The 27272-nt window shown below is 40.8% G+C and overlaps 1 protein-coding gene across 1 annotated transcript in view; it reads right to left on the bottom strand.

Moving 5' to 3' along the window:
• Nucleotides 1-27272, bottom strand: part of LOC132400744 (CUB and sushi domain-containing protein 1-like) — a 2029389-nt gene that overhangs the window by 555377 nt on the left and 1446740 nt on the right. The window contains exon 11 of the mRNA XM_059982042.1: nucleotides 4959-5062. Coding sequence (XP_059838025.1) covers nucleotides 4959-5062 — 104 coding nt within the window. The remainder of the gene's footprint in view (nucleotides 1-4958; nucleotides 5063-27272) is intronic.

Below are 27272 nucleotides of genomic sequence, written 5' to 3'. Positions count from 1 at the left end.
GAGATTCCGAGATACTCAAACCACACTTTCTGACACTATCAGTTACTTTGATCACATTTCTTTTCCATTCTGAATAACAACTGAACCTCTTGACCAAGTCTGCATGCTTTTTGTATACATTGAGCCACATGATTGGCTGAGTAGGTATTTCCATTAACAAGCAGGTTGTCAGCTGGACTAATAATGTGGCCACTGTATGTATATGTATTTCAATAATAAATCTGCTTTAAATTTTTTTTAGCCCTTCTGTAGTGCAAAATATCTCCCTGTTAATTAATTTTTTTTTGTATTCTGACCAGAGCAGGCAACCTTTCATTTCCTAATCCCTCAATCAATCTATATCCCTTGGTAAATTCTGCATTCTTCTTCCAGCTTGTTTTCCCACTGATCGGCATTGACAATGATGCAGATTGTAACTCCACACGGATGGCTCCGTACCTGGCTGCAAAAGGAGAAGGGTTAGCAACCCAATCCTGTAAAAACATGGAACCACAGAAACAACTACAGAAGCACCAAAAACTTTATCTCTGAGAGAGGAGTGACCTTCAATAGTCTAACATTGAAAGATTGGTCCAGGGCAGAGGATTCTGGTGAACTGTTGTAGGCATCCTGTGTCCCAGTAGTGATGATGGGCTTAAGAAGAGGAAGAAGGTACAGATTGTCTATAATTGAGATCTTAGTACTTATCCTTGTAAGGCCCATGAGATTTAGGTTGCCAACATGCTATATTCCATTTCCTTTTGGATAAAAAAAAATTTCTGCCTGAATTCTAAAACAAAAATAGAAAATACTGAGAACATTCAGGAAATCAGACAGTTTCTGTAGAAGACGTTAAGACTCCAGATCCAAAACATCATGCATGATTTAGAATAACCTTCCATTGGGTAGTTAATCACATATCATTGTAGAATGCAAATTCTCTATATCTACACCACTCTCTTTCTTATACTTAGAAAATAGAAAATCACAGCAATATACAGACACTTCAGCCCACAATGTAATGCAGTCTACCCCAAAACCAAACTAACCCTTCCCTCCCACATACCCCTCCATTTTACTAACATACACGTGCCTATCTAAGAGTTTCTTAAATACCACTAATGTACCTGCCACCACTCCTGGCAAGGTATTCAATGCACCCGTCATTCTGTGTGTAAAAAAATAACCGATGACAACCTCCTATATTTTTCCTCAATCATCTTAAAATTATGTCCACTTTAATTAACCATTTCTGTCCCAAATACATCCTTAAACAATGTCAATAAACATACCCATTTTAAATTCTAGTAGTTATATGTGAACTGTCAGCTAACAGACACGTCTTCAGCAGAGAATGCAAAAGGAGTGCTTCTATTAACTAGTAAAAGATTGATGTTCAAATGCAAATGAACTGGAGGCCATGGGTTAAAGATGAACAATCAATGTTTAAGGGGAATATGGGGGGAGGGAAATTCTTCACTTACATCTTCTTCCATTCTTACATCGAAGTGGTGGATTCAGGTTCAATTTCAGTATTTAACAAAAATTTGAATTAGTACATGGATGGAACTGGTATAAAGTGCCATATTCCAGGTACAAATTGATGGGATTAGGTAAAATAAATGTTTCGAATGGATTAGATGAGCTGAAGGGCCTATTTATGTGCTGTAGTTTTCTATGACTCTAATTGTTGAAAGCCAACATGTTGACACAATAAACAACTGGAAAGACAAATGGAGTATTGGTGTTTAAAACAAAAGGACTTGTGTCTAAGAGTGAAGCTGTGTAGCTAAGCACCATTCCAATGACAAAATCACAGATATCACCATCATTATCAACAATATCACAGATGGTAATGACGCAGCCTACAGGAGAAAGAGGTCAGCTGATTGAGTGGCATAAGAATATCTTTGTGTTCAACATTAGCAAGACCAAGGAAGTAACGTCTTACTGGAAGGGGATGGCAGGTGAACACACATCAGTTCTTATTGAGGGGTCTGCAGTAGAATGTGTGAACAGCTTCAAGTTCTTGAATGGAAGTATCATGAAGGAACTATTCTGAGCCAAGCAGACAAGTTCAACCATGAAGAAGGCACACCAACATCTCAACTAGTTTAGAGGTTTAAGGAAAGTTAGCATGACATTGATGGCTCTGACAGACCTCAACAGATATAACGTAGAAAGGATTCTGAATGGTCACATCACAGCCTTGTATGGGAACTCCAGTGTACTGGAACACAAGAGGCTACATGGAGTAGTGGACTCAGCACTATCCACACCATTAAGGATAGCTTCAAGAGGCATTGATTCCAGAAAACGATATCTATCATCAGGGACACCCACCATCTGGGCTATGCCTCCTTATAAAGGCTACCATCACACAAGAGGTACCACAGCCTAAGGACCCACACCTCAAGGTTTAACAACAGCTTATTCCCCATTGCCATTAGGTTCTTGAACCCACCTGAAAATCATTAGTTAGGGGTGCATGGGATATCCAAGGAGGGGTGAAACCTCTGTCGCTTGGGACAGTTCATCCACCTTTGATCCTCACATGATACTCAGCTCTCACCTGTGATTCCAAGTAGATGTTTGCATGTCACTGCAGACACACCGGGGTGCACCTCTTTGGCGGTGAGGCTAAACCAGGTGATGGCAGCTTGCTTGCTTCAAACACCAGTGAGATAGGGATATGTCTATCCTAGTGTGCAAAGTCTGTTTCGATGGACTGGGCATATGGCATCACTAGCAAGATCCTGCAGTCAGGAATGAGGTTCTGTAGCATGCTGTGAAGGGCATGGCAAGGCACAGAAGACATTGTGGTCATTCTCTGCAACCGAGGAGGTCTCTACTTTGAATGATCACTCATACCAGCTTCTGAGGTCAAGCGAGTGGAATGGCCTCAGTGCCATGGCTTCCCTGCACAGGTTCCTATTGTCAATGGACAACCAGCAGCTTCGATTATACTTCACTTCTGTTTCTCAGTCTTGCACATATGTTATTCTATATACATCATATACATTCAGTGGCCACTTTGTTAGGTACACCTGTGCATCTGCTCATTAATGAAAATGTCTAATTAGTGACAGTTGTGTCAGTATGAGTTAACCAGTCAGATGGCCTGGTGGAAGAAGCTGTCCCTTAACTTTTGGTCCTGGTTTTTATGCTGCAGGACCATTTCACCGATGGTAGCAGCTGGAACAGTTTGTGGTTGGGGTGACTTGTGTCCTCAATGATCCTTCGGGCCCTTTTGTAAATATCGGGTCTTTGTAAATATCCTAAATGGTGGTAAGTTCACATCTACAGATTACAATCCGCTCAAAAGGGCAATGATAGTCATGGAGGATTTCAATATGCGGGTAGATTGGGAAAATTGTGTCTGTCAGAATTTGTAGAATACCTACAAGATGATATTTTATAGCACCTTGTAATTGAGCTCACTGAAGTATCACCTATTGCAGATTGGGTGTTGTGCAATGAACTGGATTTGATTCAGGAGTTTAAGGTAAAGGAACCATCAGGAGACAGTGATCATAATACGATAGACTTTACCCTGCAATTTGAAAGGGAGAAACTGAAGTCATATGTGTCAGTATTAGGGTGGAGTAAAGGGAATTACAGAGGCATGAGAGAGGAGCTGGTCAAAATTGATTGGAAGGGGACAATAGAAGGGATATCAGCAGAACAGCAATGGCTGGAGTTTCTGGGAGAAATTCGAAAGGCACAGGATAGATACATCCCAAAAGAAGTAGTAGTATTCTAAAGGCAGGATGATGCAACCATGGCTGACTAGGCAAGTCAAGGCCAACATAAATGCAAAAGAGAAGACATACTGTATAATAGAGCAAAAATTAGTGGGAAGTTAGAGGGTTGGGAAGCTTTTAAAAACCAACAAAAGGCTATTGAAAAAGTAATAAGAAGGGAAAAGATAAAGGTAAACTAGCCAATAATATTAAAGAGGACACCAAAAGTCCTTTAAGGTATATAATGAGTAAAAGAGAGGTGAGAGTAGACATTCAGACCACTGGAAAATTATGCTGAAGAGGCATTAATGGGGGACAAAGAAATAGCAGCTGAACTAAAGAGACATTTTGTATCTATTTTCTCTATAGAAGACATAAAAGTTTACAGGGAGATGGCAGGAGAATAGATTTGAGGAGGAACATGGATTAGCCATGATGAAATGACAGAGCAGACCGTTAATCCATGACCTTTCATTCTAGTCTCACCCAACCTCAACAGAAAAAGCCTGTTTGCATTTATCCAATCTATACCCCATAATTATGTATACTATACCTCCACCAAATCTTCTCTCATTCTTCTACGCTCTAAAGACGAGTTGTGTACAGTTTGGTAACCCACTTATAGGACAGACACTGTCAGGCTTGATACGGTGCAGAAGAGATTTCCAAGAATGCTGCCTGGAATTGATGGTCTGAGTTGCAGGCAGACTTTGATCATATTGGATCTTTTTTTCTTTGCAGCATTGGAAAAGTAAAGCTGACTTCACAGAAATTTGTAAAATCATGAAGGCAATGGATAAGGAGGATGGTCATAGTCTTTTCCGCTGGGTTGTGGAATTCAAAACTAGATAGCACAGAGGGCAGTGCCTACCTAAAATGAGCTGCCAGAGGAAGTGGCCAAGCTTGGTACAAATGCAACATTTAAGAGGCATTTGGATTGGTACATAGAAGGGAGAGGCTTGTAGAGTTATGGGCTAAATACAGGCAACTGAGACTAGCAGAGCTGATGCTGTATCAGTCTGTGACTCCGTGAACGTCTTGGCGATCAGGGATTCCTGATCTTCCAAAGAGATTGGGGGGAATCAGTGGAAAAGAAACTAATAACTAAGATGATGAAGCCTACCAAAGATGTTGCTTGGCCGGGTGGCTTCTATTCTTATCTTAACTGGGCATCTGAACCAGCATTACCTACAACTGAAGAGTAAATTTCAAACAGGATTTGCAGACAGTACTTACGCATACAGAACTGTCCTAGTGTCTCCGACTTTTCCTCCATCTCCTACTGTCAAGGTGTCATAACCTCGTTCCAGGTCAAACTCTTCAAACTTAAGCTTGATGATCTGCAGGCAAGCAAAGCAAAATTGTCAACTCACTCTGAAGAAGTATTGTTCCCACTTGTTTTTGCATCACTCAGTAAAATACAAACTGATTACTCCATGGAATGTTAGAATTCTTCAGCAGACCAGGCGGCACAGTCGTGTAGTGGTTAGTGCAACATTTAGAGCAGCCAGCTGTAAGATCAGGATTCAATTCCCATTTCTGTCTGAAAGGAGGTTGTATGTTCTCCTTGTGATCATGTAAGTTTCCTCCAGGTGCTCCAGTTTCTTCCCACATTCCAAAGATGTACGAGTCAGAGTAAGTAAGTAGTGGGCACGTTATACTGACACCTGAAACATGGGAGCACTTGCAAGCTGCCCTCAGCACAATTCTTGCTGATTTGATGAGATGCAAATGACACATTTCACTGTATGGTTTGATGTAAAAGTGAAAAATAAAGCAAATTTCTAATCTTTAAAAGATTGTTTCTTTTTTGCAAATAATAACTAAACAACTCAGTAAAGGGATGCTTATTTATCATTCATTGACAGCTGTTCTTTTGATTGCATAGAACTTAAATCTTTACAATGTCTCTATTACAAGGCATTCTAAAATGCAGACATAGTGTGTCATTTTCAGTGTGTCATAGTGTGCAGTTCTGTTCACCCATTCCAGGGAGGACATCAACGCTTCGGAGAGGGTACAGAAACATTTATCCGGATGCTACCTGGGGTAAAAGGTATGAGCTAAAATGAGACGTTATTCCATCTGATTATGAGGTTAACCATGACTTTTGTATATTAAGTTTAATTCCACGGAACCGGCCCTTCCAGCTCAATGAGCTGGACCATCCAGCAACCCACCTATTTACCCTACTGTATTCATGGGACAATTTACAATGACCAGTTAACCCACTCTCTGATCTATGGGCTGTTTCCAGGGATGCACACAGAGACCAACATCCGGTGCTGCTGGCAGATCATCAACTCAGTGAAAGATGCTCTTTGGTCGGCCTGAAACTTGATGGTCTACCAGCAGATGGAAATGTCTGTGGGAGAATGCCGCTGACCGGCACATTCTCGGCTTCAGGAGTATGTGCTGAGGGATGAACTGAAATTTGGTGCAGCCACCACAAGGGCCTGGTGGGGAAGGATCACGGTTTAGGGTTCTTCTCCCGCGGGAGTGGGGGGGGGGGGGGTCGGGAGCGGGGAGTATACCCCTCAACAATGGTGGGTAAAGATGAACCAACAGAGTGCCACGTGAGTGGCTGAAAGTGTGGAAATCTACAAAATGTAATGATAATACCTGTAAAGGATTGAGAGTCATCGAATGGTTTATGGTAAATAATTTTTATTTTTGAATAAAGTATATTTTGTTAATAAAAAATATTTTAGTTTAGACTTTGTGTTCTTAACACATAGCTGACACTCACAGAGGATTTTTTTTTAACTTATTAAAAATTTACAAACTACAATGGATTTTCAAGCACAGGTACAATTCTTAGGAACTAGAGGAGCATACCAACAAGTTGCAGACAAACAAATCATTCATCTCAGAAACCGAAGGTTTGAATGAATTCTAGTTGAACTGGAATGAATTCTAGTTCCTCTTTCTGTAACTCCATCTTCCTGGCATTCTCCTTGTTATTCCAAACAATCCCTAATGCTTCTGATATTATTTTCTATTAGATGATCTCATCTGCATGCAGTGTTTTCCAAATACCTTTGTTGGGACAAAGTGACTCACACAGATATTCTTAAAAGCTTCTGGCAGATAGAGATTCAAAACATCCACAATTAATACAGTGAGGGCTAACTCCCTGAGTACACAAACATCCCAACTTGTAATCATTCTTGATGTTCTAAGTGACATAACCTCATTGTCTTGCATTTGGCTAATGCAGACAAAATTTTCCTGGTCACATTACTTTGCAAACCAAACCTCTTAGCAGTCAGCCACCTGCTGTGGGCTAGCAGACTGTACTTTCAAATTTAAACTGATTGCTGCTTGCAATCTACATTAAGAACTGGAGACAGGTACTTGTTTGCAACAAAAGGCTGAGCAAAGAACATTGTGAAAAGTTCAACTTTATCACCAACAACTCTGACCCTTTGGAAAGGACATCCCGCTGTGCTAGAAACCTGAAGTTAGCAATAAGCCTTCAGAGCCTTGTAAAGTGAATATCAATCACAACACCATGCCATCTCAGCTGTTTCTTTTTCATCTTTGCCTTTTAAATTGGTTGAATGAGTCTAGCACTTGAACTCAGTGTAATATTTTTAAATAATCTGCAAAGTAAACCAGTTTTTGCATGTTGGGAATACAAGATGTTTTATGATCCCAGGTTTAATAAATGACATTAACTTGTTTCTGCTCCTCAGGGCATATGAACCAACACTTTCAGGGAATTTCAGAAAAGACCAAATTATTGTGTGCTGGTTTCAATTGGCTGAGAAGAGGAACAGGTGGCTAATAGTTGACTAATTACAGCAAGAAGATCACCATTTGTTTCTGTCTCGAATACTACTTGAAAGCCAATGGTTCACTCCAGGCAGGTGCAATATCCCATTAAGCAAAAGATGCTGGATATACGCAGCAGTTCAGATCAGATTGGCGGAAAGAGAAGTAGAGTTAACCTTTCAGGTTGTTACAATCTCTCATTTAGCTCTTCACCCATTTTGAGTGAAATGAATGATGAACTTTTTGCAGCAGCACAGTACATTTTAAAATAGAGTCATAGAACACTATGACTCTGTTCTGTCCATCTCAAATTACTATTAAATTATTATTAAATTGCCTTGTCTCATCTACCTGCACCGAAACAATAGCCCTCTGTACCCTTTCCATCCATGTACCTATTCAAACTTCTCTTAAATGTTAAAATTGAAGCTGCTCACCTTTTACACTGATGACTCTTCATCAAGTACTGATGAGTGTTCATCTGTCTTCCCTTCCTGAGGTCTGCTATCAGTCCCATGGTTTTGCTGATATTTAATCATTACAATCAAAACTGATTCTTAATGTTTCTCATCCCCTCACTGTACAACATTAACCTTATATCCCATTAAAGCCATCATATATTAGAATCAGAACCAGGATTATTATCTGTGAATTTTATGATGTGAAAGTTATAATTTTGCAGCGGTAGTATAGTGCAAAATTATCATTAACATTATCATCATCATGTTCCATGTCATATGATATGGGTGATCATGGTCTTCCATCCATAACTATGATTGTTTTTGACTATTGTTTCTACAGAAGTAGTTTATCATTGACTTTGACTTGGCAGTGTCTTGTAGAATAGGTGACCTCAGCCATTATCAATACTTATCAGAGATTGTCTGCTTGCCGTCAGTGGTCACATAACCAGGACCCACTGATATCCACCAATTTCTCCCATGGCTTCATGTGACCCTGATCGGGGGCAAAGCAGGTGTTATGCTTTGCCCAAAGGTGACCTGCAGGCTAGAAGAGGTAGAGACATATCTCCACCCTGTCACTTCATAAGTTTACGATAAATTACAAAATAAATACATAGTGCGAAAATAAAGAATAATGAGTTAGTGTTGATGAGTTTGTGGACGATTTAGAAATATGATGTAAAGGTAAAGCTGTTCTGAATCATTGAGAGTTGGTTTTCAGAATCCTGTATCTCCTCCCTGATGGTAGCAAAGGGCTTGTCCTGGATGGTGAGGGTTCTTAGTGATGGATGCCACTTTTGTATTTTGAAGGTATATTTGATAGGGTGGAGAGTCATGCCCATAATGGAACTCACTGAATTTAGAGCCCACTCCAGCCTTTTCTGATCCTGTGCATTGGAGCCTCCATTCAAAGCCGTTAAATGACCAGTTGGAATGCTGTTCACCACACACCTATGGAAATTTCTAAGAGTCTTTGGTGGAAACCAAATCTCCTCAAAGCTCTTAATAAAGTAGAGCCACTGGCCAGCTGTGTCTTGAGTATATTCATCTGAGCCGCAACACCTTTCTCAGGGAGCTCATTCCACAGATGTTCCACACTTCATCTGAATATAATTTCCTTTCATTTCACGTATGAGTAAACAACTTCTTATTTTGAGACTATGACCGCACCCCCCCCCCCCCACAGCTGCAGACACTCTTGTCAGAGGAAATGTCACATCTCCCCATCAAGCCTCTGACATTAAGTTGAATGTTTGTCCCTGAATCACAAGATGACCGATTAAACTAATTAAACTAGTAATTAAACATGTAGTTTGTGTCATCTGTCTACGCAATGTCCAAATCCCTCCATTCTTTGTACAACATAAGAACCTCTTAAGTGCCTCCATCGCATCTGCCTCCACCACATTCCTGACAGCGCATTCCAGGTTCCCGCCTCTCTCTGTGTGAAATAAATTTGCCCCACCTACCTCCTTTGAACTTACCCTCTTTCACCTTAAGTGCATGCCCTCTGGTGCGAGACATTTCAACCCTGGGGTAGAAAACAATTCCGACTGCCTTTCCTGTTTATGCCTCCCATAAGCTGACAAACTTCTATGAGGTTTCCTCTCAACCTCCACCACTCAAGGGAAAATAAACTTGTTTGTATACACAGTAGCTAAATGGGACTTCATCTTCATCTCTGAAGATGTATTGTTAAAAAATCTAAAATTACTAAATCTATCCTTCCATTAATTTTATTTAACAATACTGCACAGAACAGGCCCTTCCAACCCAATGAACCACACCACTCAGGCACCCACTAACTGAACTCTTGCCTAATCACAGGACCAGTTACAATGGCCAATTAACCTACCAACTGTCTTCCCTTTGGACCTTGGACTGTGGGAGGAAACTGGAGAACCCAGGGAACCCCACATATTCACGTACAGACAGCATGGGAATTGAGCTCTGATACACCAAGCTGAAATAGTGTTGTGCTAACCACTATGCTACCATGGAATTAGTTATTAATATGTTGGAGAAGTTATATTTAATGCCACCCATCATGCCAATGTCATACCATGTTGGATACCAAGGAGTTAATGTTGTTGATGTTCACAAAATAAAAGGGGTTAATTCACCACCTACATAAGCATATATCTGAGAGGTTAAAGCTGCTTGAAGTGGCAAAATGTTTTTATTTCACTTCATAACACTTTATTAAGTGCTCTTAACTGTTTCACTCTGTCAAAGGTGTATTTCAGCTTCAGCTGAAGAAAACAAGATTTATCAGGCAGTCAGTAAATCGGAATTAGATTACAAATCCTTCAGCCCATAATCAGGTGGTGTGATGGACTGTTCACTAGTGACTGCACTTAAGAGGTATACAAAAATCACACTACAGTATTGTAGAAAAGAAATAGAAATTCTCCCATTATCAGCTCATTGTCACTTCCACCCATCACCTCCCTGCACTTCTGAAATCACTCACTCACAAAATGATGAAGGAACTCAGCTGTTCAGGGAGCATCTCTGGAGGGGAATAAACAGTCGATGTTTCGGGCTGAGACTCTTCATAAGAACTTCTTGAGTTCCTCCAGCATCTTGTGTGCGTTGCTCTAAATTCCAGCATTTGAAGAATTTCCTGTGTTTCTGAAATCACTCTCACACTTCCCCATATGCATCTACCTATCATCCCTCCTCCCCACCTATAACCTTTGTTGGATCCAACTGTTTGATTGTTATTTTCTTTGCAGTTTAACAATTAATTGCCTGCTTCCCTGTGGTCACAGTATATATAATCCAGTTGTCCGCTAGTGCTTACATTTATATTATTCTGGAAAGCTCAGGAGCTTCTCTGGGGCTACATTATTTGAACAGGGTTTATCTGATTGGCTGACTCTTATCTGCAAACTTGCATGGATTTTTTCTTATCTATGTAGTATAAAAAGAGTTGACCATGAGGCAGCATGATCGTTTTTAACTTTCTTTCTCTTTTGCCTCTCCCTCTCTTGGCTTATTAGACTTCTATCACTGTTTGTTTTCAACTTCCTTTGTTCTATTAACACTTCATAAAATGAATGTGAAGCAATAGAGTTTGTACCCCTTTCCTAATCCAAAAGAACCTTGGATTAAAAACATCGGAATCCAATACCTGCCAGCTTTTGCTTCCAAGATCAAAAATGCAGCATCCATCATTAAGGACCCTCACCACCAAGGACATGTCCTCTTCTCATTATAAGACCATAAGACAAAGGAGCAGAATTAAGCTATTCAGCCTATCAAGTCTGCTCCACCATGGAGGAGGTACAGGAGACTGAAGATACGCACTCAACATTTTAGGACCTGCTTTGTCCCCTCCACCAGCAGACTTCTGAATGGCCAATGAACACTACCTTACTATTTTGCTCTCTTTTTGCAATACTTATTTATTCTTTGATTATATATTTCTTATTGTAATTTATAGTAATTATTTTTATGTATTGCACTGTACTTCTGCCACAAAATTAGTTTTACATCTGTCGGTGATAATAAACCTGATTCTAATTCTCATTTTCCAGCCCTTGCCCCCACCTCTATTCTAGTGACCGCCAACACTCTTTTTCCTCTTCCAGCTGAAGGGTCCTGATCTAAAACATCAATTGTCCATTTCCCTCCACAGGGAGCTGTTGAGTTCATTCAGTAAAATATATGTTGCTCCAAAACTTTGAAGCTGGCTCCCTTGACGGCCATGGACAATTGGTCACTGCTTCACTCAAGTTTGAGACAGATAGTTTATTGCATCACACAGAACCAAATTCAAAGTTCAAAGTAAATGTATTATCAAAGTATATATAAGTCATTGTCTACTACTCTATAATTCATTTTCATGTGGGCATTCACAGCAAATACAAAGAAACGTTGTAGAATCAATGAAAAACTTCACACAAAACACAAACAAAATAATTATAATAAATAAAAGAGCAATTAATTAAGAGAACATGAGATGAAGAGTCCTTAAAAGTGGGTCTGTAAGTTGTGGAATCAGTTCAGTGATAGATTGAGAGAAATTGACTGAAGTTATCTGCTCTGATTCAGGAACCTGATGGTTGAGGGGTAAAAACTGTTCTTGAACTTGGTCATACAGGTCCTGAGGTCCCTGATGGCAGCAGTGAGGAGAGGGCAAGGCCCGGATGGTTGGGAGACATGGCAAGGAGATGGATTTGTATTTCAGGACTAACCATGATCTGATTGAATGGTGGGACCTGTTTGCTCATTCCACTTTTGATCCCCTTTGGGAATAGCTACAGTGATCTATTGAAAGTTTTTTAAAAAATCAATTAAAGGCAGCTGCAATTGGTTTTTTGGTTACTGGAGTCCAGACGCAAATAACAATAAAACACTGATGAAATATGTTCCTCCAGTGCTTCTGGTGTGCACATTCCAAGACTACAATAAGGATGATGCTGATGTTACCATGTTATGTCTTGGAGAATTTTATTGTGATTGCAAGACCTAGTTGGACATTGGTAGTGTAGAATACTGTTCACTGGTTCATTGGTGAGACTGGTGGCAAGAGAGCTGCATTGCCTCAGTTGTGGTGAGGAGTAGGTCCTGGGACCACGGTGTCACCTGCTGCAGCTGCCCAGGAGAGGAGATGTTGACATGGTGTGGGAAAGAGCAGTTCTGGGTTAGATGCTAGCCCTAGTCGGTGCTGCCCTATAGAGTTCACACGGTGAAAGAAGAAGCTGAGTCAGGTCAACTGACCATACATCTACAGGTCTTTGTGACTGCATGCGTCTCTCTTTCTGTAACCATTTGTGCTATTTGTGCAATGTGCTATGTGTCGTGTGCTGGATGCTGTCCGTAATGTATTTTGCATCTTGGACTCAAAGGAATCTTGATTCATTTGGCTATATTCATGTATGGTTGAATGATAATTGAATTTGAACTTGAACCATTTTGCTGATCTCTGAATCTGCTAACACTGTTGTCAGAGGCACACTGAGAATTTGGATGCAGAACTCATCTAATCCATACAGACCATCTGTTAGCAACAGTAATAAGCATTCCTCAAAGTGATTCTTCTACTGTGACAGATTCTGGATACAAACCGAATTAGTCAAAAAAACTTGCATTAAACCAGGAGTTTTAACAACTTCATTACACTCAGTGGCCATTTTATTAGGCACATCTGCTTGCTAATGCAAATATCTAATCTGCCAATCATGTGGCAGCAACTCAAACCATAAGAGCATGCAGACATCGTCAAGCTTTGAGTTGTTCAGATCAAATATCAGAATGGAGAAGAAATGTGATCCAAATAACTTTTGATTGTTGAATGATTGTTGGAACCATCTGGGGTGGCTTGAGTATCTCAGAAACTGATGTCCTGAGATTTTCATGCACAACAGTCTCTAGAGTTTACAAAAAACTTTAGTGCAAAAACAAACAAACAAAAAAAAACATTCAGTGAGTGGCAGTTCTGTGAGTGAAAGTGTCTTGTTAATGAGAGATGTCAGAGGAGAATGGTCAGACTGGGTCAAGCTGACAGTAATTCAAATAACTATGCTTTACAGCCATGGTGTGCATCTCTGAATGCACAGAAGTTCAATTCTTGATATGTATGGGATACGTCAGCAGAAAACCACAAACATACACTCAATGACCAGTTTTTAGGTACAGGAGGTGTCTCAGAAGGCTGAATGATAGAGTCATACAGCCATAGGACACTACAGCACAGAGAGAGGACCTAACAACTATCCAGTCCATGCTAAAATAATTCTCTGCTAGTCCCATCAACATACACCTGGAACATAGCCCTCCATACCCCTCTCATCCGCATGCATATCCAAACTTCTCTTAAATTCAGAAATCAAACGAGCAACCACCACCTTAGCTGGCAACTCATGCCACAATCTCACCAGCCTCTGAGTCAAGTTCTCCTTGGATTCCCCTTAAACTTTCCAGATCTAACCCTTAAACTATGACTTGCAGTTCTAGTCTCACCCAACCTCAGTGGAAATTGCCTGCTTGTTCACACTGCTCATAATTCTATATACCTCTATCAAGTCTCTTCTCAATCGCCAATGCTCCAGGGAATAAATCCTAACCTATTCAACCTTTCTCTATAACTCAGAACTTCAAGTCACTATCATAATGCAGGACACAAGATGGTCAGCATGCACACAGCTTGATTCTGCACGTTAACAAATAGTGTATATCAGTTAGAACAATGCTATTACAGCACCAACAATCCGGGTTCAATTTTGTAGGGAAAAAAGTTTGTGCTTTCTGTCTGTGATGGCACAGGTTTCCTCTGGGTGGTCTGGCTTGCTCCTACATTCCAAAGCTGTACAAGTTAGTAGGTTAATTGGTGACATGAGTGTAATTGAGTGGTGTGGGTTTATTGGTCCAAAATATCCTGTTACCATTTTACATCTCAAAACAAGTAAAATATTCAAAGGAAACTTGTGTTTTTTTAGTGATACTTGATGTGCACATGTTAGATTCAAGTGCCTGCATTTCCTCAAAATAATGCAGTGCAATTTTTGGTGCCCATCTATGTTTTGCTGTAAAGTGTGGTGCAATTCCCAGTCCCATCAGAAAGGGCAGAAAAGTCCTTGGTCCAACACCATAGGAAAGAGATGGACATCTGACAGTTCAGTGTTATCACAGAATTGATCTGAGAAGATGACACAGATTGTTTGCTCAATTATGCAGACCGGGGCTTAAGGAGTGCTTTGAAAATAGCCCATTTGCAATTACAAGAGTTGGGTTGTTAGTAGCAGTGCAAGACCATGACAATATTAATGCAAAAACTCAGCAGGCGAGATTTATCAAATGCCAATAGCTATACTTTCTCCAAAAGCCAATGTAGACATGCTTCTGAGATGTTATCAGCAGCAAACTAACTGACGTTTTGCACTTTCTGTGAAGAATGAAGAAAAAGAATCGTGTACATCCTGTGATCACAAGTGAACAAATACAGATTTTACTTGCCGGGTTAGTTTCTCCACAGAATACAGGTCTTTTTATGAACTATATAACAATGATGCTCCTTTCTGTTCATCTGATCAATGCAGCAACAATACCAAATGACAAAAAGATAAGGTGAAATATGAAATGTAACTACTGAGGAAAAGAGCATTTCCTCGGAGACGCAAGATACTGCAGGCGCTGGAATCTGCAGTAACAATCAATCTGCTAGAGGAACTCAACGGCTTGAGCAGCATCTGTGGGAGGAAGGAATTGTTAATGTTTCAGTTCGAAATTCTGCATCAATATTTTGTGGAGCTGTTTAAAGAGAAGAGGGGATTTGGGTAGTGAAAAGATAAGAAGGAGAGGGGAGAGACAGTAGCCTGAGGTGATTGGTGGACAGAGGAGGGGTGTGAGATAATAGACAAGTAGTGCCAGGTAGGTGGGGATGTGTGTGCAGTTGGGAGACAACAGAAAGTGAAAGTGAATGTGGATGGAGGCAGAAGGAGAGGGAGAGGGATATGGAGAGCAAGAGGGAGAGAGAGAGAACAACAGAGACATAAAAGAGAGGCAGATGGAGTGAGGTAGTGTGTGAATGTGAAGGTGGAGACAGCTGCTGATGGGACCTGAGCAGTAATTCAAAGGACTACAGGTGCTGGAATCTGGTCAGTAAAGCAGGGGACAATGGAAGATATTAGGGGGAGAGGATGTGACTCAACTGGATAGAGTGCAAACCTAAAAAGGACAAGGATGTTGCCAGGACTCAGGCAACAAGGGACAAGACAGGCTAAAGTTTTTTTTTCCCTTGAAGTGTAGGAGACTGAGAGGTGATCTTGCAGAGGGGTATTAAACTACGACAGACATTGATAAGGTGAGCAGACTTTTCTCAGAGTTGGGGAATCAAGAACTAGAGTACATGGTTTCACGGCTAGAGGTGCAAGGTTTAATAATGACCTGAGAGCTGACTTTCTTATACAATAGGTAGCAGATATATGGAACCAGATGCCAGAGGAAGTGATTCAGGTATGTCCATTGGGAACATTTAAGTATGTGCACGGGTACATAAATGACAAGAGTTTAGAGAGATAAGGGGCAAGTGCTGAGAAACAGGATTAGTTCAAATATATTTCTTGGTCATCATGGACCAAATGGCCTTTTTGTGTGCTGTACAACTCTATGACTCAATGAGGGAAGACCAGTGATTTTGGGTTAGTTGTCTATCATTGTTTGAAATCAGCTTAGAAAAATCCACATGTCTACACACACACACACACACACACACACACCACTGACACTGACACACACCCTCATCATTCAGGTACACTCAACGCACATACACACACCCCACACATCACACATAGAGTTAATCTTTGGAGATGTTGAATATCTTCTTCACCGTGGTCTTGAGATTATGTAATTAGCTGCAAAAGCTTTGATGGGACTGCGAGAATAAAAAATAACCATGAGAACTTGAAAGTCATGTGAATAGAGGCGTAGGGTTTGTAGAGGGTGGTGGCAGCGCATGAATGTGGTTTAAGTTGTTTCTGATTATTGCTCCACCTAGCATAGTATATCAGTGAAAACACGAGGAAATCTGCAGATGCTGGAAATTCAAGCAACACACACAAAATGCTGGTGGAACGCAGCAGGCCAGGCGGCATCTATAGGAAGAAGTACAGTCAACAACAGTCCTGACGAAGGGACTCGGCCCGAAATGTCGACTGTTCTTCTTCCTATAGATGCTGCCTGGCCTGCGGTGTTCCACCAGTGTTTTGTGTGTGCTGCTAGTATGTCAGTGAAGTGGGTATAAACGTACAGTGGTCAGTGACTTGACAGAAGTTTACCAGGGCCTCGCTGGTGGGCTGGATCATGAATGGCACCGCAGATCGGGCAGAGGAGAAGATGTGCTGCAGTGAGGGGGTCCCGCACACATCTAGATATGTATTTTAATGCTTGCTCTGTTCTGTCCTAATAAAAGAAGTTTTGAAACAGAGAAGGGGAATTTGTGTCTTTCTGCTTTACCAGATCTGTGAACTTCTGTGTGCAATGCTAATGCACACACCATATCACCCACACACTATCAGGAACATGCGCGCACACACACACACACACACACACACACACACACACACACACTTTCTAATTGTCTTTTGCATAAATTTAAATATAGCCTTTTACGGAGACACTGAAAACAGCTGACAGATGGCAGCCTTTAATTCTAGATCCTCTGGTTGATTTAATATGCTAATCAAACCAGGAAAGCTGTTTACAAGGTTTAAATGTAGCCTCGTCTGCACTCAATCCACTTCAATGGAGCAAACATTGCCACGGAAACAAATGTGCAATCTAGCTGCTGTAAAAGCAGATTAGATTTATATTTATACCTCCATGTGGATTTACTGTGTGTCCTGAGCAAATCAAAGCTTAATTGCAGATATGTTGAACAAGCCCGAAGGCACCGTCATTAGAGTTTAAATTAGGTGACATGGTACAAAATGAACGGGTGCTGACTTCCTGCAGGGGTTCTCCACGTCATCTGCAATAACTTCACAGAGAGCTGGGCAGTAAGCCAGTAGATCCTGGGCTTGTACTCGCTGGAGCTTAGAAGACGCAGAGGGGGTCTTTTGAAAGGTCAGGCAGCATCTATGGAGGGAAACAGACTAAGAACATTTCTGTTCAGATGAAGGGTCTCATCCCAAAATGTTGACTGTTTATTTCTCTCCATTGATGTTGCCTGACCTGCTGAGTTCCTCCAGCATTTTATGGGTGTTGCTCAAGGTTTCCAAGCTCTGCAGAATCTCTTGTGTATTGACAATACCATGGATTTTTGTTAATTGGGATACATTGGAACATTTTAACCCATTAAGCAGCTGTCCCAATTAGCCAAAGTTACATAGAAATAGTTAACGTATAAAGTTAAACCACTGTTTAACTGAATAACAAATAATGTACTTAAATGAAATTCAGACAAATTAGAACACAACCAATACTACTACAGTATTACAGAACTATGTTCAGTTTCTAATAATTATCATTTCATTTTTCAATCTTTTTATTGATTTTCCAGTTTAAAAAAATATACAAATACTTACTTCATGCGCTGCAAAATGGCAAATCTCAATAATTATCAACAGAAAAGATTATATAGGCTTCGCTGGCATGTTCCTTTGATTGTAAATGAACAGAATCCACATGGACCCGAAGTGAAGATAATGGATTGCCATTTTTGCTTACCTATATGAAGTAGTGTCATAATCAAACAACATATTTCTTGGCATCCTAACAAAAGCACACCCAATTGATGTTATTTAAAAATTGCTTGCTCTAAATGAACTAAGTGACTGACACTAGCTAGAAACAGTTCTGCAATAGACTTTTGTTCCAACTAATAGTGTCCCAAATAAATGAAGGGATTCCCAGCTATTTTCTTGATTAGTTTTTGTTCTTTAAGTGTTGTCCCAAATAAGCGGCTGCGTCAATTAACTGGAATCCAATGTATTTCAAATGTGAACTCACCAACATCTTGTACACCTGTAACATAACATCTCAGCTTGTCCATAATATCCTGAATGATGAAGGTCAGTGTGCCAAAATCCTATTCACCACCCTCTCTCCCTGAGACACCACTTTCAGGGAACCATGTACCTGAACTCCTAGGTGCCTCTGTTCAAAGTACATTTATTATCAAAGTACATCTGTATCACCATATTCAGCCCTGAGAACAAAATGTGCAAATACAAAAGAAAGGAAAAAATAATATTAAATAAATAACAGTAAATATTGAGAATACCAGATGAAGAATCACTGAAAGTGAGTCTGTAGGTTGTGGGAACAGTTCAATGATTAGGGCAAGTGAAGTTGAGTGAAGTTATCCCCTCTCTTTCAAGAGCCTGATGGTTGTGGGGTAATAACTGTTCCTTAAACTGGTGGTGTGGGGTCAGTACTCCTATTGATAGCATTGGATGCCGACCTCTAGTCAATAAAGAGCATCCTGATGTATGCACCTTTGCTGTCCAAATGTTCCAGGGTTGACTGAAGAGCCATTAAAATGACACCTGTTATGAAGGTAGGCAAAAGGGCACAGATCCATGTCACTTCTCCGGTAGCTGATATGTTCAATCATCAACCTCTCAAAACACTTCATCGCAGTGGATGTAAGAACTACTGGACGATAATCATTGAGATAGGCTACAAGGTTCTTCTTAAGCATCAGTATAAGAGAAGCCTGCTTGAAGCAGGTAGATACCCCAAACTGCTGAAACAAGAGAGTATCAGTGAACACTAGACAGTTGATCACCACAGGTCTTCAGTATTCGGCCAGCTACCCCAGTTGGACTGCACGCTTTCTGTGATTTCACTCTCCTGGAGGATGCTTTCATGTCAGCCTCAGTGACTGAAATCACTGGGTCATTGGAAGCTGTGGGAGTTCATGAATGTTTTGATGGTCAAAGCAAACATAGAAGTCATTGAGCTCATGTGGCAGTGAAGCCTTGTTGTCAGCTATGTTGCTTGGTTTCACTTTATAAGAAGTAATAGCACTCAAGCGCTACTACAGCTGTCGAGCATCCTTCAGTGATTCATGTTTGGTCTGGAATTGTTACTTCACATGTGGGATGACTTTCCAGAGATTGTAACTGGACCTCTTGTACATACTTAGTTGCCAGATCTGAATATGACTTCAGCAGATTGAGAATCTCGTGGTTCATCCAGGGCTTCCATTTAGGGAAGGCTCTGAATGTTTTTGTGAGGCACACTTACCTATGATTGTTTTTATGAAGTATGTGTATTCTTTCAGATCCTCTGATGATTCCTTAAATATGGCCTAGTCTACCAATTTGAAGCAATCCCATAGTCACTCCTTCGCCTCTGGAGTCTTGCTCTTTAACCTCTGCCTGTATGCAAGCAGGAGGACAGCCAAGTGATCCAACTTCCCAAAAGGTGGTCTAGGCATGGAATGGTAGGCATTCCTAATCATAGACTAACAGTGGTCAAGTGCATTGGGATCCCTGGTGCTGCACAGGGTATATGCTGATGATCAATGGGCAGGGATTTCTTCAAGCAAACATGATTGATGTCCTTGACAATGATTTGAAAGGCATTAGGGAAGGTTGTTTCTTATCTGCTGATGGCAGTATTCAATGTCTTGATTGCTTGCTTAATGTTGGCTTTTAGATGTATGTAAACTATTGTCAGGGTCTACAACGCTACCATTCACTGTGGAAGTCCTAAGCCTAGTTTATGTTCCCAAAAAGCAACATCTCACACTTATCCAAATTAAATTTCATTTGCCATTCTTTTGTCATTGTGCACTAGACAGTTACCAGTTATCATTGGACAGCATCAGAGAAAACAATGCATATTCATATTTGGAAATTAACCTGCCATTTTTTGGTCCTGAATGTGTGTAAGAATATAAAACATAGTACAACTTCTTCCCCTCTGCAATTTGGTTTCTGAATGATCTATGAACACTATCTTGCTATACAATCAATGGCCACTTTATTTGGCACCTCCTGTACCTAGAACAGTAACCATTGAGTTTTTCTACTGCTGTAGCCCACCCAGTTCAAGGTTCAACATCTTGTGTATTTGGAGATGCTCTTCTGCATTCCACTGTTGTAATTTGTGATTATTTGAGTTACTGTTGCCTTCCTGTCAGCTTGAACCAGTCTGCCTATTCTCCGCTGACCTCTCTCATTAACAATGCATTTTCACCCACAGAAATGGAACTCACTGGATGTTTCTTTGTTTATTGCACCATTCTCTGCAAAGTCCAGAGACTTGTTCATGAAGAACCCAGAAGATCAGCAGTTTTTGAAATAGTCAAATCACCCTGTCTGGCACAAACAATATTTCCACGGTCAAAGTCACTTAGATCACATTTCTTCCCCATTCTGACGTTTGATCTGAACAACAACGAAAAGTCTTGTTCGTGTTTGCCTGCTTTTATGCATCTACTTACTGCCACAGGATTGGCTAATTAGATGTCTGCATTAAAAAGCAGGTGTGTAGGTATACCGTAAAAAGTGCCCACTGGGTGTACCTTTCCAAAGATAAATTTTAAAGCTAAGCATTGTTTGTCATAAATACATCAAAACATATCGTGAAAAGCAGCATTTGCATCATTGACCGACACAGTTCAAGGATTGTGCTGGGCACAGTCGCATGCATCACCACAGTTCTGGCACTAAACTAGCATGTCCAGACCTATGAACCCTAACCCTTATGTCTTTAGAATGAGAGAGAAAACCAGAGAACCCAAGGAAACACTCATGGTTGTAGGTAGGTTGAATGTACAAAGTCTTTTCAGTGAGTGCCAGGAATTAAACCCTGATCGATGATCACTGGCACTGTCAAGTGTCACGCTAACTGCCATGTTACTATGCCATTATTTTTTTGAACTATTTACTTATAAAGGAATTTATAGACATTTTATGTCTTTGAACTGTACAGCTGCCGCAAAACAACTAATTTCAAGTTATATATGTCAGTGATAGCATCCTGATGCTGAATTAATATAACTCATTTTACCTGCCTGAATTCTTTTTCCTGGATTCATTTATATTGCTCTTCTCTAAACTTCCACCATCGCATCACATCTTTTCAATAGAAAAATCTTCAAGGCCACAAATTAAATAATGTGTTATAACAAGCAGTCTATCCAGGTTATAATGGCTAGTATTGATGCTTAATCAAATACTCTTGAGATGCATCATTGGATTAGTTGAGTATAATGGTTTGCACTATAAACTTCCAACAAATGATTTGCAATCACAACCAAACAGTTTTTCTAGCAGCAATCATTTATCATGTATATATATATATCAAGCTTTTTTTTAAACATAGTTATTAAAATGAAGTTAGCATCATTAGTCGCCTCCCTGAGAGGCTCTGACATACACTGGAATGTGGCGGATACAGAACAGTACAATGCAGTACAGGCCCTTTGGCCCGTGGTATCATGCCAACCCCTTAACCTACTCGAAGATTCACTGCTTATCCATGTGCCTATCTAAGTGCCTCTTAAATGTCCCAACAACCAACTCTTGCAGGGCCTTCTATGCACCTATCATTCTCAATCATCAACCTACTTCTGGCATCCCCCCCTATAAATTCCTTCCAACATCTTAAATTTATAACCCGTCATATTAGTCATTTCTGCCCTGGGGAAAAGTCTGTGGCTGTCCATTCAACCTATGAGTCTTATCATCTCGTACACCTATATCAAGTCACCTCTCAACCACCTCTGTCCAAAGAGAAAAGCTCTAGCTCACTCAAACTAAGATCATAGATGTGCTGTCTAGTCCAGGAAGTATCCTGGTAATTTTCCTCCACACAATCTCTAAATCTTCCACTTTCTTCCTACAATAAGGAAACCAGAACATAGAAAAGTACAGCACGGTAGCAGCCCTTTGGCCCATGATGTTGTGCTGACCTTTATAAACCTATGTTACGATCAATCTAACCCAAATAGACCTATTGTGCTGAACGGCCTGTATCTGTACAGTTGACTCCACTATTCTTCAGATCTCTTTATGTTTTTCTGAGGCTCTCTATCAATAAATTACTTTGAAGAACTGATAGGTTAATCAGGAAGACAGTACATTTCTGATATTGTAAACTCTGCTACACAATGTTTGCAGAGAGGAGGAATGGAGCATCACATCAATATATGGCCACTGTGGGCATGATTTACTCCCCTCCTTTTTCTGTGACCAACCTGAAAATTCTAACCTTCACAATCGAGAGTAAAGATACAAATACTGACCTCAATATTTCTTGAATCCAAAATGAAAAATATGATCAAAAACTTTACAATCTACAGTTGAAGCAATGAACTCTCTGCCAACTTGAAATAGAAATCCATATTCAACACAACCTTTCTCATCACTCTGTTTACACAGATAGACTGAGCTTTAGTTGAGTAGACACGCCATAATTCATTCCTTCTTGTCACTGTTGCACGTGCTTAGCAATTCTAATTGTACATTTATTTATTGACAATGCAATATTTACAGAAGTTACATCAGAATCTAATCAAACATAAATGAACATGCATCACTGTTAAGAGATTTCTGACAGAGGCAATGAACATTCAATGAGTGAGTTCAGAAAATAGTAGAAAAGGAAAAAAAAAATCAGTTTTTATGTACAAATGGTAAGGATGGACTTGAACTGTTCCAAATAGAGAAGGAACAAGATTGTCCAACCAACTGATGAAAAATGATTTACAGACACATAGAAGAATTATAGAAAACAGCTGTTCTTGTAGTTGCAGTCTGAAGACTGAAGTAGAATAGTTTGTGATCATTTATGCATTTTATTTAGAGATACAGCACATTAACAGGCCTTACTGGTCCAATGAGCCCACACAGCCCAATTGCACCCATGTGACCAGTTAGCCTACTGACCTATATGTCTCTGGAATGCTGGTGGACCGAATGGAAACCTACGTGTTCATGGAGAGAACATATTTGCAGACAATGACAGGAATTGAACGTGGATCGTTGCTACTGTAAAGCATTACCTTATGCTACAATGTAGCCTGATATTAGCAGTTGTTTTTGCCAAAATTTACTAGTTGAAGATGACTATTGAGAAACATTTAGAAACTTACAGATGAACATCAGTATGAATCTACAGATCAAGGAGGAATATGAGAGCATTAAAATAAGTAAACTGGCATTGTGGTTTATTATTGTCACATCTACCAAGATACAGTCAACAGTTTGTCTTGCATACTATTGATACAGATCAACTCATTACACTGTGCATTGAGGTAGGATAAGATAAAACAATTATAATGCAAAATTAAGTGTAAAATCCAACAAAAAAGTGCAGCGAATCAGTGGATTTGCAGAACAAGCAATCAAGTGCAAGGTCATAAGGTTAGCTTGTTAATTGGTCACTGTAAATGATCTTGTGATTAGGCTAGTGTTAAATTGCCAGGAATCAGCAGGAGCTCAAGAAAAGCAGCTACGATCTGCGCAAAGCCATCAAATCTGTGAAACAACAATACAGGGACAAGACTGAGTCAAAATTCACAACGAATAGCACACAAAACTTGTGGCGAGGGTTGCATACCATCGCAGACTTCAAAGCCAAGCATAGTGGTGCTGCCAACATCGTGGTTTTTCTCCCAGATGAGCTCAACAGCTTTTACACTCTGTTCTATATCGTTAACTCTGAGCATCTGAGGAAAGCCACTGCTACAGCCTGCAACCTGGTCATCTCTGAGGCCGAGGTAAGCAGATGTTTCCTATGAATGGACAGTCACAAGGCTGCAGAACAGAACGGCATCCCTGGACGAGTCCTCAGGGTGTGCACGGCACAAATGGCAGGTGTGTTTACGGACATTTTCAATCTCTCACTCTCCCAGTATAGAGTGCCCTCCAGCTTCATATTACCCACCACTGGCCCTGTACCAAAAAATACCAAGGTAACATGCCTACATGACTGGCACCCTGTTGCATTCACCTCAATAATAAGCAAACGCTTTTAAAGGCTGGCCATGGATTTCATCAACAGCTTGTTACCACCAAAATTGGGCCCCCTACTATTCACCTACTGCCACAACCAATCAACAGATGATGCAATAACCACTGCCCTACATACCTCCTTACACACCTTGAGAAGAAAGATGCTCTTGTGAGAATGCTGTTCTTGGACTACAGTTCAGCATTCAACACCATAATTCCATCCAGGCTCGACAGAAAGCTCTGAGACTTTGGCTTTCACCCTGTCTTTTGTAGCTGGATCCTGGACTTCCTGGCAGATTGCTGGCAGGTGGTAAGAGTGGGCTCCCTCACCTCCACTCCTCTGGCTCTCAACACAGGAGCCCCTCAGGGCTGCGTACTGAGTCCCCTCCTTTACTCCCTGTATACCCATAATTGTGTCACCACCCACAGCTCTAATCTGCTAATTAAATTTACCAATGACACTACATTGATTGGCTTAATCACAAACAATAATGAGTTGACTTACTGGGAAGAAGTCACCACTCTGACACAGTAGTGTCAGGAAATCAACTTCTCCTTCAAATCGCAAAAAAACAAAGGAGCTGGCTGTGGACTGCAGAGGAGTGGAGACGGTCTAACCACTATTGACGTGTTTAAGTTCCTCGGCATCCACATCACCGACTACCTCACGTGGTCTGTACACAACAGCTGTGTTGTGAAAAGGCACAACAGTGCCTTGTTCACCTCAGACAGTTGAGGAAGTTTGGTATGGGCCCCCATATCCTAAGAACTTCCCACAGGGGCACAATTGAGAGCATCCTGACTGACTGCATCACTGCCTGGTATGGGAACTGTACCTCCCTTAACTAAAGGATTCTGCAGAGAGTGGTGCGGACAGCCCAGCACATCTGTAGTTGTGAACTTCCCATAATTCAGGACATTTACAAAGATGGGTGTGAAAAAAGGGCCCAAAGGATCACTGGGGACACAAGTCACCCCAACCCCAGTTTCTACCATCCCAGAAATGGTACCGTAGTATAAAGCCAGGACCAACAGGCTCCAGGACAGCTTCTCCTACCAGGCCATCAGACTAATGAATTCACACTGATTTGAGTGTACTTCTATGTTACATTGACTGTTCTATTTATTATAAATTACTATAAATTGCACATTTAGAATGAGATGTAAATATTTTTACTCCTCATATATGTGAAGGGTATAAGAAATAAAGTCAATTCAATTCAATTCAAATAGGTGGGTTGCTGGTGGTGTGGCTCATTGGACTGGAAAGGCCTGTTCAGTGTTGTATCTCCAAATAAAATAAACAAAAATAATGTGAGAAATTTTGAGGCCAAGGTGGACTTTGAGATTTTCAACCAGTGCCAGTGATGAGATGCACATGGCCCAAAGCTTTACCACAAATGCACTCTCTACTGCACCCAGATTTAGACAGAGAAATAGACAATAACAGCATATCACCTGTGAATACCGCAAAACAATTATTGGAAAAAATGAAGGCAGAGCAAGAGGCCAGTGAGCAGACACATTATGTATTCCATGCCCTAGCCTTTGAATCTGAATGCCTGATTGTACCGACAGGGAAGAAGTCATCTCACTGACTCAGTGGTGTCAAGCAAACAACCTCTCTCTCAATGTTGCAAAAACGAAGGAGCTGGTTGTGGACTACAGGAGGAATGGAAACAGGCTAACCCCTATTGACATCAATGGATCTGGGGTTGAGAGGGTGAACAGCTTCAAGTTCCTCGGCATCCACATCACCGAGGTCCTCATGTGGTCTGTACACACCAGCTGTGTGGTGGAAAAGGCACAACAGTGCCTCTTTAACCTCAGACAGTTAAGGAAGTTTGGGATAGGGCCCCACTCCTACAAACTTTCCACAGGAGCACATTTGAGGTCATCCTATCTGGCTGCATCACCTGCTGGTATGAGAACTGTACCTTCCTTAGTCACAGGTCTCTGCAGAGAGTGGTGTGGACAGCCCAGTGTTTCTGTAATTGTGAACTTCCCATGATATTCGGCATGGACTAGAAGGGCCAAGATGGCCTGTTTTTGTGCTGTTATGGTTATATGGTTATATATTCATATTCAGGATATTTACATAGACAGGTGTGTAAAAAGGGCCTGTTGGATTATTAGGGACCCAAACCACCCCAACCACAATCTATTCCATCTGCTACCATCCAGGACGCAGTACTGCAGCATAAAAGACAGCACCAACAGGCTCTGGGACAGCTGCTTCCACCAGTCCATCAGACTGATGAATTCATGCTGATTTGAGTGCACTGTATATTACATTGATTGTTCTACTTTTTAGAAATTACAATGATTGCACATTGTCCATTTAGATGGAGATGTAATGCAAAGAGTTTTACTCCTCATGTATGTGAAGGATCTAAGAAATAAAGTTCAAATTCAAATATCAATACATTCAGAAAGTACAAAGGCAAACAATAACAAAATGTGGAATAAAATGTTACAGAGAAAATGCAATGCAGGTAGACAATAATGTACAAGACCATAACGAGGTAGATAGTGTGGTTAAGACTCCATCATATTGTACAAGTGAACTATCCTAGAACAGTGGGATTGAAACTGGCTGGAAATAGAATGGGAAGTTGGAGGGGCTAGAGGCAAGGCCTGTCCTGGGACTAGAGGATTGTCTGTATGTGTAAGTGGGTGGGTGGGAGGGAGGAAAAGGGTTTGTTTTGCTGTTGTTCTTTATTGCTTGTTGTGCCCTGTTTTACTGTGTTCTGTATCGTTCTGCTTAGAATTATGGGCATGTTACACTGGCGCCAGAATGTGTGGCAACACTTGCGGTCTGCCCCCAGCACATTATTAGTGTACGTTGGTTGTTCAGGCAAACAAGGGATCTCACTCTATGTTTTGATGTA

The sequence above is a fragment of the Hypanus sabinus genome, chromosome 10, assembly GCF_030144855.1.
Source record: "Hypanus sabinus isolate sHypSab1 chromosome 10, sHypSab1.hap1, whole genome shotgun sequence".
Lineage (NCBI taxonomy): Eukaryota > Metazoa > Chordata > Chondrichthyes > Myliobatiformes > Dasyatidae > Hypanus > Hypanus sabinus.
Note: the sequence above shows the minus strand (reverse complement) of the source record. Positions and strands in the feature narration are given on the sequence as shown.